This window comes from Staurois parvus, unplaced genomic scaffold (genome assembly GCF_062004578.1).
Source record: "Staurois parvus isolate SC_StPar_1 unplaced genomic scaffold, SC_StPar_1.0 ptg000597l, whole genome shotgun sequence".
NCBI lineage: Eukaryota > Metazoa > Chordata > Amphibia > Anura > Ranidae > Staurois > Staurois parvus.
In genome coordinates, this window is record NW_028318393.1 from 402,695 (window position 1) to 420,579 (window position 17,885).

General features: G+C 39.5%; 1 protein-coding gene across 17 annotated transcripts in view; it reads right to left on the minus strand.

Moving 5' to 3' along the window:
• Positions 1 to 5,923: 5,923 nt before the first annotated feature.
• Positions 5,924 to 17,885, minus strand: part of RBFOX2 (RNA binding fox-1 homolog 2) — a 478,104-nt gene continuing 466,142 nt past the window's right edge. For all 17 annotated transcript variants that reach the window (XM_089692627.1, XM_089692619.1, XM_089692625.1 and 14 more), the window contains one exon: positions 5,924 to 9,621. In XM_089692627.1, coding sequence (XP_089548753.1) covers positions 9,577 to 9,621 — 45 coding nt within the window. In that variant the 3' untranslated portion in view covers positions 5,924 to 9,576. The remainder of the gene's footprint in view (positions 9,622 to 17,885) is intronic.

The following is a 17,885-nucleotide window of genomic DNA, read 5'->3' on the forward strand; positions in this document are numbered from 1 at the left end:
ATGTAAAGCAAGGTTTCTCCCCAACAAAAGTCTGATAATTGGGTCATCTGTTAAAAGATGCCACTGTTTTTCAAAAACTTTACCGATCATATCTGCTGGATTAGTAAACTTTGTGATGATACTTATCTTGGTTACCTGTGTTCGTCACATGAATATAGTAAAAAGTCTATAGGGCTATTCTTAGCCCTCTGATAGGCACTTTTTAAAGATTTTTCCATTTTTTTTTTTATTAAGATTACTATAACCCCGTTTTATAAAACTGTCAGATAATGACCTCACCTCCTGCTCAAATTCTTGTTTGTACAGTTTATTTTTATATGTAAATATTGTCCCATAGGAATGTTTCTTATAATATGGCATGGATGTGCACTGTTACTATGATACATTGCATTTTCTGCTTTGGGCTTGTGGAACAATTGAGTTTCGGTTATACTGTATAGTGACAGATCTTTAAAGTGTGCCAATGAGAGGGCCAAGAATAGCCCTAAGTACTTATCACTATATCAAGGTGAAAAGAACAAAGAGGTAACCAAGATACGTCCCATCAAAATGTTTACTGATCTGCAAAGTATTTGAAAAACACGCATCTTAAATTTTTGCTATTATTTTGTAGAAATGTATTTTACAGGAATACACTATATTGTCAAAGGTATTTGGAACACCTGAATCCAATGATTTGGAGAGATGTCCCATCACCTCCATGGCCACAAGGTGTAAAAGAAAGCGCAGTGCACAGAAGTCATCGTCTGCAGAGTCCATATCTAAAGACCTCCAAACTTCATGTGGCCTTAAGATTAGGACAATAGTGCGTAGAGAGCTTCATGTAATGGGCTTCCCTGGCCGATCAGTTGCATCCAAGCCTTACATCACCAAGCGCAATGAAAAGCGTCAGAGGAAGTGTGTAAAGCATGCCACCACTGGACCCTATAGCAGTGGAGAAGTGTTCTCTGGAGTGATCAATCATGCTTTTCTGTCTGGCAATCTGATGGACGTGTCTGGATTTGGCGGTTGCCAGAACAGTATTTGCCTGACTGCATTGTGCGAAGTGTAAAGTTTGGTGGAGGTGGGATTATGGTGTGGGGTTGTTTCTCAGGGGTTGGGTTGGGCCTGGCTACATGGTTCCAGTGAAGGGAACTCTTAAGACGTCAGCATACCAAGACATTTTGGACAATTTCATGCTCCTAACTTTGGGGAACAGTTTGGAGATGGCCCCTTCCTGTTCCAACATGACTGCACACCAGTGCACAAAGCAAGGTCCATAAAGACATGGATGAGTGAGTTTGGGGAAGAGGAACTTGACTGGCCTGCACAGAGTCCTGACCTCAACCCGACAGAACACCTTTGGGATGAATTCAAGTGGTGACACGGAGCCAGGCCTTCTCATCTGACTCAGTGCCTGACCTCATAAATGCGCTTCTGGAAGAATGGTCAAACATTGCCATAGACACACCTTGTGGACAGCCTTCCCAGAAGAGTTGAAGCTGTTATAGCTGCAAAGGGTGGGCCAACTTAGTATTGAACCCTATGGACTAAGACTGGGATGCCATTAAACTTCATGTGGTTGGAAAGGCAGGTGCCCCAATACTTTTGGCAATATAGTGTAGGTTGGTACATAAGTGTTAGCTTTGTACTCTGGAGTCTCCCCACAGGCCCCAGGCGATTATTCAATTCCTCCTCCTGGCATACATCCTGAGACCATCCTAGCATAGAATAATTTTGTTTGATTCTACCACCACCTTTTGTGCAATTTTGCATGGGCTTCAACATCCTGCCCCAATAGCCCTTCTGGGGTAATGTGATCCCTCAGATGTCATTATGAATATCACTAACAACATTTATAAGAGAAATGATGTGTTCATACTTATGACATTTGTTATGTAACCAATAGTGGTATATGCATTATCTGTAGATATTTCTAATGATATCATGGCTATAGTCTATTGCATATACCGTAGATGGCTGGAATCTGATCATTATGTGAAGATAATTACCTTTGGATCCCAGTCCTAAAGAAGCAGCGCATCTGCAAAAAGCGTCGACTTTCTGTGGATGCATATGTACACTGAAATCAGAATCCAAGTTTCTTATAATCGATACCTTCTTTTAGCATTTTAGCATTTTTGCAATTAATATATATATACATTTTTTTTAACTTCTGTGCAATGTTGTAGTTTCTGAAGAGTACATATAAAGTCTGATTTTCTTTGTTAGATATTTGTTCTTTGGATTGTGCTTCCAGAAAATTTGACATTGGTGTAGGGAGATGCTATATACAGTATTTATACTGAGATAATACTGCACAGGTTAACCTCTCAGCCACTGTTTCGAATAGAAAGACAAACACATGATGGTCCCCATATAGAGGGACCAGATTCTTGTTGCACCATTTCTCAGTCTCCTAGACAGATCGAAGCTCAACTGTATGGTTTTACGAACAAAGTTCAACCTTCTTCTTATCAAGGCCCACTCTACAAGATCTGCAAGTGCTGCACAGGCAACGGTTTCTCATATTTGTAGGGCTGCCACATGCTCTGTTTGTTTCCTACATTTTACCAGGTGGAGTTGCAGGCCTCATCTGAGGGTTACACTCGGGGCGTAAGGTTCTTTAGGAAGCTCTAAGAGCTGCAGACTGACCACAGTTCTATTCTGTTTATGGGCTTGTTAGTGTTTTACTTGTTGTTGCCCACCCCCAAGTTGGATTACTTTTGGACACCCCTATCATATCAGAATAATTGAATACTGTATCCTTTAATGAATGATAAAGGAAACAGAATTTATTCTTTTTTTGGAAGTTTATTAAGCCTGGTAAATGATGAGAATATTGTACAAATTAAAAAAACAGTTTTTGGAGTGATCATTTGATCTGACCCATAGTACACAGCTTTTGAGAGCAGATCATGACAGTTCATGCAAAATTATCCAAAGAGACCAGAACAAACATTTCTCATAAGGTAACAGAACAAATGATTTTCAATATAGTATTCATCGGTTTAAAAAAAACAAGTAACCAAGACCACACATGCTCAGAAACGGGAGGACTACATTACATCACAGGAAATTGTATTCGGTCTTACAAGACTTTTTGTAACTGTGGTAACCTTATCAATTTCAATGAGACTAGTATACAAAAAAAACCCACGATCATTTGTACAATATTCTCTTCATGTGTACCCAGTTTTAAAGGGACATGACTTCCATTCCTCTGTTGGTGATGTGATCCAAAACACTGCTTTTCTACAGTAGTGTTTTGTAAGTGCGAGAGAGAATGTGTTAAAACCTCTGACAGTTTGTATAATCCACATCCCAACAGATGCAGGAAAAAAAAAAGGAAATAAAAATAAAGGAAAAGCTTAATTGCTGAACCATGAATTAGGGCACCTGGTTTGCTATGAAGTGCATAAGGTGTGGGGCAAACACAAGCTTGGTCATTTTGTTTTTAACTGCAAAAACAAATACATTTTCTAAACACACTGAACTGTGTTTAGATTGCCTGAATTTCTGTTCTAAGAGAATATGGATATTTGTACTTTCAGCCGGTTTTCCTCAACTGCCTTTAGGAATTGCAGAAAAACCCCAGGTAATCAATTATGTTAAAAAGTATACACAAAGTATTTAACTACTTCTAGACCGCCCACAATATACTGCAGACGAGCAGCCTGTGCAGGCACAGAGATGTACTGGTATGGCTATGGCTGGTACTGGCTATGGTTGAACTGGATGGACTTTTGTCTTTTCCAGACATACTATGCAACATTGCTGCCTGGCTTAGGGTGTGCATGCACAACCCCCTTCTTGCTGACACCCATTGTGATTGTACACAGTGGGAGTCTGTCAGCAGGACAAGGATTCATGGCTGGGACCTGCTGATCAGCTGTTTGAAATCACAGCCCAGAGCCCCAAGTTGAAAATCAACACAGAGCTCTGTACAGAGGGAACGATTTTGGTTTCTCATCCCTGCTTTGCTTTTAGCAGCACACAATACAAATGGTTAGGCACACATTCAACCAACTGATCACCCTAGCTTTAAACCCCTTCCCAGCCAGTGTTTAGTATAGCGAGTGTATAGTATCACCAATCACTATTTTAGTGTCACTGGAGATGTCAGTGGCAGTCAGATTTCCTCAGCATCAGTTCGTGTTAGATTGTCTGCCGCACTATCACAGTCCTATTAAAAATCGCAGATTACCGGCAGAGTATTAAAAAAAAGAAACAATTCCAATACATATCCCATAGTTTGTAGGCACTACAACTGTCATGCAAACCAATCAAACACTTATTGGGATATTTTTTTTTTTAACCAGAGACATAGCAGAATACATCTTGGGCAAAATTATGAAATTTATAGCCATTCACCCAGTGAACTTGCACGTTTGTTCTGTGTGAACAGGGGCAACCCCCCCCCCCCCCCCCCAAAAAAAAAAAACACAAACATATTTCATTGATTTTACATGAAAAATTATATATTTGGTCATGAGATGGTGCCAACTATCAGAAATTGCCTATGATACTTGGCATCATTTAGTGGCCAAGTGCAGTATTTTCCATTGAATATCAATGAAAAATAATTGGACCAGGACAGGAAAAAGGCCAATGATTGTTTTTTGTCCATTTGCACAGAATAAATGTACATGCAAGTTCACTGGGGGAATTACAATACCAAGGTTTTTAAAATTACACTGATATCTTCACATTTTGGTCCAACAGCCATTTCAAACAATTCTTTCCGTAAAAACATGCAGCCAAAATACGCTAAAAAGACGGTTCTGTTAGCTTCTCTGAAAAAAAAAAAACTGCAAAGAATGGGTTGCTTTAAAAGGTATAAAAAAAAAAGAAATCTTATAATGGTATCCCTTCAAAATATTCGCAAGAGTTGCCCTTTACAGAAAGGGTAAGGTCATGGGTTTATATTTTGATGTAAAATCTCTTTATAAAAGTTCATAGTGAAAGAGAAAATACATTTTCTATGTGCAGGAGAGGAGTGCAGTGTGAAGACTTCTAGAGAGTATAATGACAGGCAGTATGTGCAGGACAGGCATGCCAGAGGGTATTATGAGCAGATGATAGCCAGGGCTATGAGGGCTAGCAGTATGAGCAGGGGAAGAGTAGCGCAAGGTATGAAGGCAGGCTGGATATACAGGAATGGGGTATGACAGCAGGCAGTCCATGCAGTAGAGGCATGCAGATGTATGTCAGCAGGTAATATAGGCAGGACTGGACAACATCGGCATTTTCTACAGAAGTGAAGAGCCGGAGGGCCTGAGCATGTGTAGGAGAGGAGAGCTGGCAAGTATAACTGGGAGCAGTATGTGCCAGAAAGGATTGTAGAGCATTTAACAGCAGGCAGCATGTGAAAAGAGTGTGGAGGGTGGGAGACAATGTGTGGTAGTGATGTAGAAACCGATGACAAAAACATGCAACCAGTGCATGGTTATTACTGAGTGAATGTGTGAACTGAGGATGTCAGCATTATGGGGAAAAACTTTAAGGAGGTTGGATTGGGCAAAATTCTCCAAAAGTGAAATGTAAAGTTAAAATTTATCTAACACACAGGGGAGAGGATTGAACCTCCATTCTGGGCACTGCACTAAGAACTCACAGGAAACACTGGCAGAAGATCAGCTTTTAATATATATAGGATAGGACATCAACATCAAACTGCATGGTTTGTGTTATTTTCACAATTTAGCAGCCATTGCAATATATTTATGAAAGGTATTTTCATTTAAGAAAATAAAATGGCAATGATATTTCCAATTCGCCAATACTGCCAACAATCCAGCCATCAGCGTTTCTCTGCTGAGAACATTCACAAGAAAAGAAAGGCCAATTGACTATACTTTAACATGCAAAAAAATGGTTTTAAAGCTGCAATTTAAACTTTAGCTTTTACAAATAGCCCATACACCAAACAAGTAAAGATCAATAAAGCTTAAAAAATTATTTAATTTAATGCAATGTTGCACTACATGAAACAGCTATACATTGAAAGGTACATGACAAACATTTGAATAACAGTTTCCCTTTAATCATTATGTGAACCTAAATTTTAGAAGGTAAATATAACATTAAAGCAAAGACAGGATAACAATTTATGTTAAGCAAAGGGTATAAAAGAAAACTGCAAATGACTTTGGCATGGCGGACTGATGTAAGTATATTAAGCAAGTGACTGCATTGGGGAGGAGCTATGTATTTACAGTATGGTACACTAGATTACATTGGAGCTTTAATACAAACATGGAACCAACTGCACTGTACATAAAAAACATGGCTAAAACAAGTTGCATATTATAAACGTACCTATTTAAATAAAAGTGTTTTAGGCAAAAAGATAGGTCTTGTGAGAAAATCTGTGCTCATATGGGTGTAGTTATCTGTATCCATGCATTACTGGTAAAAAGGGCCGCAAAAAGTGCTCCATTTTCTTTGTACAGGTATACTGAAATTTGGTTTAGGTATGCCAACACAAACAGCATGTAATAGTAAAAGGTGTACTATGAAAGGAGATGGTATTTCGCTGTCCATCTGTGCTACTACATGGTTCTACTGTAATAAATATATCCCTATATCATTCGTATTAAATAGTAGGTGTGCAAATATTATCCTAACAGATTCAATTCTCCACAAATTCTATCTCCTCTAGAATAATATGCACTTTGTAAACAAAAGAAATTGAAGTAAAAACAATTAACCACTAATCCACTATATCCTATTAAATATATTATGCATAGGTCTCCCGTAACTTAGGCTGCTTAAAGATGGGCAAATATCTCCCTGAGAACAGCAGGTGGGAGTATATCTGCCAGTATTTAACCAAGTCAGTGGAGCGCATGGACCTGCTATGATAATGACAGCAGTTCACATACGGTAGTTTGAGCCTTCACTCTTCTTCACATATAAAGAAGGAGCCCTGTTCATGTAAAATTTTCCAACTTTTTGGAAAATATTTGCAAGTGCCTCCAAACACCTGTTATCGCTCCCTAGGCAAGTCAATAGTAGCCCAACCATAGCAAGTGATGCTTAAATTGAAGTATAGCATGTCAAAATTGGGGTGTTCGAGTAGTGTTTTTGTTTCTCTGGATGACATGAAGGTGAAATTGCTTATTCTAAAACTAACACACCCTTCTTTCCTTTTGGTGCTATATGACAAACAGAAAAGTTCTACTATCTATACCAAATGTTTGGCTTTAATCAAATGTATGATTTGTGGACAAAATGCATTGTAAATAAAGACTTCCAGTAGCAAATGAGACTGTCCTAAGAAAACTGGGATGCATGGATACTAGAATTATGACAGATTCTATAATACAGTGTGCAATGAAACATTCTGCAGGCATACAGCACACTCCACCGATTATTAATACAATAAAATGCAGTGCACAATGGAAAGACATTGGCTCCACTGCAAAATGGTGTCACGATTACCTCAAAGTAGCAAATTATAATGTACATCACAATTTATAGTATTTATAGGAAGACAATGACAATCCACTATTGTGGAAAGTTTCAAATTTTACCTGACTGATTAATGAATAGCTGCAATATTGTCCAGAGGAACATTAGGATGCCCCTCCCAGAATTATTCCTCTTTTCCCTTTCACAGGGATATAGTTGCTCTATTAATCCCTTAAATTTCAAGGAATTTAATTTTTTTTCAGCACTAGAAGTTAGTGGAAGTTATTACAGCTCCTCAGAATATATGTTGCCTTTTCCCTCTGGCTTTGAAGGAGTATAGCAACTTACACAGTAAATAGCCCAATATGCACACTAAAGTATGATTTTGTATATGTGGATTAATGACGGACTAAATATACAATACCTTATCACGCAGCTTATTACTTTGCCAGCTGCCAATATGAGGTCAGGTCCTTTCTCTAGGACGGACATAGTGACCAGCACGAAAGGAGGATGACAATATACAAAGTATAGACGGTGATAGTACAGTTCTAGAATTCTAGTTACTGTTTATAATAATCCTAAAACAGAACAATAAGGATACAGAAATAGAACATGCCTCAGATGCAGTCATATTTAGATCAAGTTTCAGCAATGGCAAGCATGCTTAATGTTTTATTCTGCATATATCATTTTGGCTTGGAGACAAAATAAAATTATACTAGCGGAAAGTACTGAAACAAACAACTGTGATCACCTTTCTTTTGTTCTATGAAGAACCATGCTTTATACTGTACACGCACACACATATATATATGATAATATGTATAGGACACATTATTTTACTTGTATGTAATTAGAACCTGTTTTCATGTTCATATTCGGTTTCTCCTGCAAGTAACACTCTGTCTTTTAGCATTAGAAAGACTTAACCCCATTCTCTCTTACAGGCTCAACAGCTGGGATAAAAGCATGAAACCCCAAGCATTACAGGATAACATGCCAATTCCATTTGTTTACATTTTACATTTTTAAAGCTGACCTAGTGCCATGTTAAAGAGAATTAAAAAATGGTTAAATATATGTATAGTAAATATTAACACAGTTATAGTAGGTATCCTAACCTCTGATGAGGTGTTCTTATCCCTTATGCTGTGCCTCCTGTGTACACCCTGTTTCTTACCTGTGCCATCCTATTATGCCACCAGGGGCCAGCATCATCTTCTTCTTGCTAAATCAACTTCTACTAGATGGCTTACCCATTGAAAACAGATGGTATCAGCAACTGTCAAATGAGAAGCTGCTCAGTCTAGCAACAGTAAAGCCAAAGGGTAGGCAGCTCTGCCTGAATACTGTTATATGCCAATTGTCCACACTGGCAGAAACGGTATGATTTATGCCTTAGCACGGCTCACACGAATAGGAGCAAAACGGCTTCAGGACAAGTATTAAAGGGGCAAGTAATCATGTATGTCCCTAGTAGCATGATGGGTACCTGTTTTAGATTTTGCTTCATTTTGACCACAGGTTTGCTTTAATGTTTTCCAAAATGGCCCAACAGCTTGTTTCAAACATCCTTCACTACGCCAGAGGCTTCTAGATAAAAACTTTTAATTAAAAAATATTACACTTAATTCTTGCATTTCCTGAATGCCCCCCCTATATTTTGGATCATCCCACTTTCAGCGAATGTCCTTCAAAGTATAGAAAATGATAAAAAAAAGCTCACAGCACATTATGTAAATATTATATGTACATATATATGTGTATGAATATATAATATATACACACACATACACACATATATACACATATACACACACACACACACACACATATACATACACACATATATACACGCATTTTTAACACAGTTAAAAAATAAAAAGTAACAATCTTTGGAACAAAATGAACACAAAAAAAAACTAAATGCAGAAATAAAAAATACAGATTTCAAAAGTAAGCTGAGGTATAAAAAATGTCTTTTTGTGTTTGTTTTCAATATTTTTCAGTTGATTTCATCCATCTTACGCTGCCAGAAAATTCCTAGAGGAGATTTTCATTGTAAGTATTGCAAAAGCCGGGCCTCGTGAACTTTGATAGTTGAAAGAAAGGGAAACAGCAAATGGGGAGACGGGCAGTTTTGTCCAGATTTTATAGGAAATAATTGTTTACGTCACTTCAGTACGGAGCAAATCGGCTGTAACCGCCTCTGTATAAGCTCGCCTAGAAAACGGAAGAAAAAAAGGAAAAAAAAAAAGTTTTGTTTAGTTTCACTTATCAATAGAAGTAGAACATCTTACACATGAATTTGAGTGACTGTAGCTTCTCTTGCATGCATATCAGTAGGAATGCCAGCCTAAAAAAAGAAAGCAGCCCCATTTACTGATAAACTTTACAGCCGAGGAGATGACAGTAATGAGAATGACTTAAGAGCTTTCAGTCAAGTAGCCAGGACTTTACAAATGTTCTACGTAAGCACAGACCTACATGTATATTTTAGGTTAACAGATATGGTAACACATTAAACATGCTATTTAAACCAGCACAAACAAAATTTAAATATACATAAACTGCTCATTTTAAGTGCATTGCATTTGCACCTGAATAATGAAATCAGATGCTCATACACGACACAGGTTACGCAAACACTATAGACACGAACATGAATTTTCTGGCAAGTACACATACATTCACACACTACCAAGCTGAGATAAAAGGATTCTAACATGTTTATTTTCCCTGCATTTATCTGCTGAACATCGTAAAGGAGAACTGTGCATATATATTGGACTGAGGTTTTGCTCAGCTTGGACCCTTAAAGCCTAAATTTGGGACAAGAGATGCAATCTAAATTGGACCCTCCAAGCTGAATATAATGCTCATTTCGCTTATGTTTGGGGGGATGATCTAGTGATGATCAGTCTTCTTGATAGCCTCTGACCAGTCTGGGTGTTGCCCCTCTCAGGAAAGGTGGGGATGGAAGGGGGCATTTTAACTGAACTGATCCACTTCTGCTTTAAGGAAAACCTGTGTGTAGAAGGTGTCTGCTTGTATCTCCTCTAGAGTAACATTCTTCCTCAAAGTGCCCTGGCAGCCTTCCTTTTTCGAAGCTGAATCTTAAGAATGCTACCTCCCAAAATGCAATGTGGGCTTGGGCTCCATTATGCCATGAAGAGGTGTGGTGTTTAAAGTAAACCTGACCTGCCCCTTTAAAATGACTGATAAGCACCGACACTCGTGTGCTTGCCTTTGCATTAAACATTATTTTTACTTGTTAATTATGTCACCGAATGATGTGTATCAATAGTCGTGGAATGCCAAAACTCATGCTCACTGAAACCAGAAATGTCTACCAAAACAGCTTCAGCTGAAACCAATCAGCTGGGTAGCAGATTGTTAGCAAAGCATTCTATTATCCTCCTGGTGATAAGCCAGAGATTGTCGGATTGTGCCTGCATATCTGATCATCTCCTAATTGTCAAATCATCAGGCTAAGGCAGGCCATAGACGGGCTGTTTATCGGATGAATTTTCGTCTGATAAACGAAAAATCGGTCCTTGGTGGCAGCGATGCTGCCACCAATGTCCAGCATGACCGATAAAAGTAAACGAGAAGATCCGCGAAAAATGGCCGACGGTATTGCCCCACTAACGGCTTGAATATCGGCCGATTTTTCGTGCAGACGAAAATTCGGCCGATATACAACCCATCTATGGCCTGTAAAAAACTTTGCAAACAGAAGAATTTAACCAATAACTCTATGATGCAGTTAAACGCTACAACTTGCGGTTCTTTATTGATCTGCACTTTAAGCTAAGTGCCAACAAACTGCGTTTCGCCTAAGTGTGCAGTTTTGTAGTGAAAACACCATTTTGTAATGTGACAAAGTTGTCTTTCCTCTGACTTTCCTTTTAGAAGCAGCAGCATTTGTCAAAATATAGGAGGTATGAAAGCTTATTGAAAATCATTTGTGTGTCATGTTTTCATCTAACTTTCCTCCAAGGCCATTTTCCTCAGGTTTTCCCTTCGAGGATACTGATTGCGTATGCTTGTATCAGGGCCAGGTAGACCCTGATACAAGGTGTAATAACTGGAATTGTGCATTAGTACAGAATGTGCTTAATATTTTAGCTATGGCACTTCATAACAGAAAGCCAGACAAAACTTTAGAGTGTGAAAAGTTTAGATCCTGCGTTATTGCCATCCATGTCCCAATGGGGGAGATTTCCCTTGCTTCCTAATAAAACCGTTGTGATGGGAAATCCTCCAAAGGGTACACAATCAAACACAATTTTAAAGTGACACTAGACTCCTTATCAACTCGAAAAGTACCTTCTAGTGCTCTCAGCTCCCTCCAAATCCTTTATGCTGCTGTGAATGAACTTCCTGTTAGAGGGTGGTTACATTCCTTCCCCACAGTATCAATTGTATGTAGAAATATTACCACACTCTCTTGCTTGCTGCCAGGATGGACTGGGTACTACAGGATTTCTTCTGTGCATAGAGCAGTGTTCATGACCACAACTAATGTGCACTGCTCATTTCAAACAGAAGTGAAAAAAGAAAAAAGGAGAGGTTTGGTAGCTCTTGGGGTTAAGAAGGCACAAAAATACCGTAGGAAAACAATTTAATGAAAAATTGATTACAGAGCCATTAAGAAGTGCATGTTGATGAATTCTTTTTGGATAAAGAATATAGTTTAATGTTGCTTTAGGTACAGTGAAGAAAAGTTACTGCGATACTTTTATTGCAGTTTGTTCTGTCTGGTCCTGAAGACAAACCAGCCCCACATATACAGTAGGGGTGTCCCAGGGACCGGAAGGGAGAAAACATCTCCACAACAGGGACACAGAAAAAAAAAAAATTACCTATATGGGATTTGTCAAAAAATTAAATGTGTATTATCCCACGCCTCCAATAAATGAATCAGACAGTGTGATAACTAAAATCAACAACTAGTTAAAGTGGTTGTAAACCCTATCATATACTCAATGAAGTGAATAGCCTCAGGTGATGCACAGATAAGTGAAACTTATGTAGAAGGATTTGATTTATCTGCAGTCTACTCTTTTCTACATCCCTTCAACAGGGCCGATTTCAGGTAAAATTCCTCTGCATTTGTCAGTATCACAGAGATGGGGGAAGGGAGCTGCAGTTAGAGCTCTGAGAGATGACTGCAGGAAAGGGAGCCCCCCTCCCTTCCCACAGCACACAGGAGCTATGTTCTGTATAGACAAGCAGTCTGCTGCCTCCCCCCCCCTAAATCTTCCTCCCTGACACAAATTTATTTCATGCATTGGAAAACATCTCAGAGGTGACTAATACTGATAATAGAGGAGCCAAACACCAGAGAGAAACACCACTTAGAGCTTTGGAGATAGACAAGTAAACACTACAGGTATACTGTATGTGCTTTGTTTAGATTTCATGACTGCGGTTTACAGCCACTTTAAAGTGCAGTAATATCAGCAACAACTATACACCATAAAAACGTAAACGTAGGAAGGCCGCAAACAAAAACTTGTGTTCCCACAATATAAATATAACGGAAAAAAATTGCTGCGCCTACCTCTATCAATAATATTTATTTATTATTACAGGTACTTGTATAAAGCTGTCAATTTATGCAGCACTTTACATATATACACACACATACAATCTGCACTTAATGTGCAAGCCCCGTGCAAATATGCATATATATATATCTCTCCAAATGTATAAATGGATATACAGATTCAAAATGCAATACCATATAAACAAAGTTTTAAATCAGAAGTGTCCTTTATAGATAATAAATGTCTATCTATTCAGTCTTATGACGAACAGTAAAAATAAGTGAACTTCAACTTCTTCCTGTGTTGCACCTCACTTCAACCGATGGACCTGCCAATCCACAGGTCCTAATACACTTTGTCCACCTACGGTGACTCCACTTGAATATGGCTTCAATACCAATGAATCTCCTGTTGTCACTAGATATAAAATCTGTTCCTCCACATATATGGTGTAAGGCCCTTTAAAAATTCAATCTCTATCAAGGTTTAAAAACATGGGCATACAGTACAAACAGCGGGGCAGAGGCTCCCACGTCACTTCTGGTCTCGGCACTCAATCAGCTGGCTACGCCTACGTGTGCCATCTTGGAGTGCTGAAAAAGGAAGTGACATGGGAGCTGCGGCCTCACTGTTTGTACTATGCCCATGTTTTTAAACATTGACTGAGAGATCTAAAATTTTTAAAAAGGGCCATACACCCATATACAGTATGTGGAGGAACAGATTTCATATTCAGTGACAACAGGAGATTGCCATTGAAGCCATATTCAAGTGGAGGTACCCCAAAGGGGGACAAAGTGTATTATGACCTGTGGATTGGCAGGTCCATCAGCTGAGGTGAGCTTTGTGTTGAACAGTGGTGGGAATCGCGCATGATTTGCATTAAGCACAAGAGGTGCAACACAGGAAGAAGTTCACATATCTACTGTTCGTCCGAAGACTAAAAATTAATTAATTTAGTTAATTAAAGGCACCATCCGTAAGGTACACTTCTGATTTTACACTTTATATGGTTTCGCACTTTGAATCGGCATATCTATTTAGATATACATTTGGGGAGATATATACATACACACATTTGGGGAGATATATATATATATATATATATATATATATATATATATACATACATATATACACACACACACACACACACACACACACTTGGGGGGTTTGCACATTAAAGTGGTTGTAAAGGCTCAAGGTTTTTGCCTTCATGCATTGTATGCATGAAGGTAAAAATCCTTTTTTGTGTAGCATCCCCTTCAAATACTCACCTAAGCTCACGCTCAATTCAGCAATGTGCAGGAGTCTTGGCTATCCCAGGGCTCCTCCTCCTCATTGGCTGAGACAGCAGCGGGAGCCACTGGCTGCTGTCAATCAGCAAGTGTACCAATGAGAAGCTAGAGGGGTGGGGCTGAGCCACAGCTCCATATGTGAATCAACATGAAAATCTCTACTACTCTGATACATATGCATAGTATGTTTTAGCGGTTTAGTTTTTATACTTATTAACTTACTGTTAAAATGACTAAATTGTATTAACTGTATCATTACAATACCTTAAAAGTGTTTTTTAAGCTTTAAAAGGATAAGTTTGCCTTTTAGAACATATTTGATGTTCCACCTGTTTTTCAGGAGGAACATGTAATGTTCCCAATGCTGCAGCAGTTGCCCGCTGCACTCTTTCCCCGTGACAGCAGTACAGGGAGAAGTTCCCCACACTAGCTGTCACTTTTTGAAAGCAGTGGAGCCACACATAGCCGTGGCATTCATTCACAGCGTTCTGTGAATGAATTAAATACAAGTTCTGGCAGCCTTTACGGCTGTTGGCCTGTAGCGCTCAATGAACTACCACGCCGCTGTTGTGTGCTGTGGTAGTTCATTAATTCTTCCTGTCACAGCATATCTGTTTGCCCACACAAGGTACGAGCACACAGATACATTGACAGGTCTGCACATTTTTTTTACCTGCAAAAAGATGGGCATGTATTTTTTTCTTACGTTAGTTATCCTTTATGGGAAGAAACCTTTTGTAATCTGGATCTGCCCAGCCCCCCATATGCTTACCTGAGCCTGATCTCGATCCAGCCAAACCAGGTCAGCACTTGCCTAACAGTTAAAGGGAAAAGTGAAAGATGCATCGCAAAATTAAACTCAGCAGTAACTTATATGTGCTAACTGGAAAGAATTATTCTTTTCTAGTAAGATGTCTCATATAAAGCGATAAACTCTGCCATGTATAGTGCAACCCCTTAGGTTTTGGCCAATATATGTGAATTAGGCATTTAAAAAAAACTAAGGATGACAGTACTTTGCAGATTCTAAAAAATCGTTTGTCCAGCACCATTTGCTCTCGATCAGCTTAAAATTTACATTGATAATCCCAGCCACAAAGATGAAACCAAGTTTCCTATAAGATACTGTGATTACGGTCCATTTCACTCAGGTTAATTTTTTCCAATCAGACCTGATCAGAAGCTCTAGGCATGTCTATTTCGCAGGCAGATGTAAACAGATGTGTGTCTGTTTACCTCAGAGTACATCCTATGCCTAAATTTTACAGATTGGAGGCAGGCTTATGTAAGTGGACATAAGTCTGTTTACATCTGGCCGCCCATAGAGCCACCACAGGTCCCACATCTGTCAAAATGATGACAAAAAATGAATGGATAGGAATGTCACAAAAATGACATTTGCCCTGTTCAGCTCCAATTCAGCAGGGCTTCGGTTCACAGATGCATCGTTGAATGGAGAGAACACAACCGTCTGAAAGTGCCCCAACAGTGACAAATTTTAATTGTGCCATCGTACATCAGGCCAGTCAATTTAAGGAGATACAGAGCCAATGATAGAATTGGAATGATGGGGGAACAGTTACAGTTAGAAGACTGAAAGCACATCCAAATGCAGCCACACACTGCTTTAAGTGTGGGATCAGAAATTTCTTGCATAAAGTATGTTCAACATCAGACTCCATTCAATCAGTTAAAGGGCCATCTTCCTTAAATTAGGGAAAAAGCGCTCCACGATCACACCAACTAATTTTAAACTTATTCATATTCAAGTTAATAGACTACATACACTTAGGTAGCACAAAAAGGAGGGGGAAAAAAAATATTTTGGCACCAACATTATTGTACAGTTTAAGAGTAGAATGATAAAAATGATTAGGCAATCAACTGCAGAAAGGAAATTTAAATAATTTCAGTCCCCGGATACCGGGTCACTAAACTGGGCAATTTAAGCTAACTGTGCTTGAAACTTAAACTTAGGCTACTTCCAGTGACAATTACAATTCCAGTGAAAAAAAAAACAAAAAAACAAAACATCTCTATATACACAATTCTACAGTCACAGTTGATGCAGAGGAAGGCAACAACCCCAATAGAGCATTATCCAATTTGCTCTAGCGGGGGGGGGTCAAAAAAGAAAATCCTTCCTGATCCCTCAAGAGGCAATCACCAGTGTTATTTCCTATAAATGTAATTATCCAGTTATATTTTGTGTAGATTGAGGAATAGCTGAATTTTTATGCAAATATCTCAGTCACCTTTGGTTCTTTCATTAAATGGGTCAAGGATGTAGGGAGGTAGGACCAAGCTAAAATTTTCAGGTAAATAGCTCAAATTCGGCTACATGCATCTCCGAATCTACTATTTATTTTGACATGTGGTTTTCACTGAGAGGTAACACCATTTTTTGCTCTGTTTTAAATGCCCAGTTTACGCCACCTAAAACATTTCATTTTGGACACAGCAGGGAAGGGTAAGGTCATCTATTTGTTGTTTATAAAGTATAATGAGATCATACAAAAAGCCTTAGCGCTAATATTTGAAACATTGTCTTTTTTACCCGAGTTAATACAGAGGCTCAAAGACCCTCCTGCCTTTCTTCACGGCCTGAATGTTGTAAGTAGTTAAGACTCAGTAATGAAACAAACACACATAATTATGGTAATGCTACACTTAACCAGGAACAAAACAGTTTTGCTTACAGACTTCTTAACTGTAGCTTTGACATAATTTATGCTGTTATTTTTCCATTTCCAAGTCCTCTTAACTACCGTATTTTCCGGCGTATAAGACGACTTTTTACCCCTTGAAAATCTTTCCAAAAGTTGGGGGTCGTCTTATACGCCGGTATACGTCATACTGACTTTTTAGGGGGGCGGCGCGGTGAAACAGCCCCTGCCCACCCCTGTACTTAGTGTCCCTTCCAACGGAAGGGACACCAAGTACAGGGGTGGGCAGGGGCTGTTTCTTACCTGGCTCCGGTCCCACGACAATCCGGTCCAGGAAGCGCGGCTGCTCCTTCAGTTTGGCCACTGGATGTTTGCGCGGCTGCTCAGCTCCACCTCCTCACCGGTGATTGGCCGCCAGAACTGTAGCTCAGGAAAGGCACACAGGCGGCCAATCACCGGCGAGGGGGCGGAGCCGAGCGGCCCCGCGAAAATTGAGTGCAGGAGCAGCAGGTAAGTGTTCAGTGTAGAGGTGCTGCTGCAACCACATATGCTGGCTGCAGCAGCACCATACTAGAACAGGGTCAGCAAATGTAATTGGTGTCAGTGGGAGGAATAGTGCCCCATCATTGGTGTCACTGACAGCAACGATGGGGCACTATTGCTCCCACTGACACCAATGATGGGGCACTATTCCTCCCCCCCACTGACACCAATGATGGGGCACTATTCCTCCCCCCCACTGACACCAATGATGGGGCACTATTCCACCCCCCACTGACACCGATGATGGGACACCATTCCTCCCACTGACACCAATGATGGGACACCATTCCTCCCACTGACACCAATGATGGGGCACTATTCCTGCCACTGATACCAATGATGGGGCACTATTCCTCCCACTGATACTAATGATGGGGCACTATTCCTGCCACTAATGCCAATGATGGGGCACTATTCCTGCCACT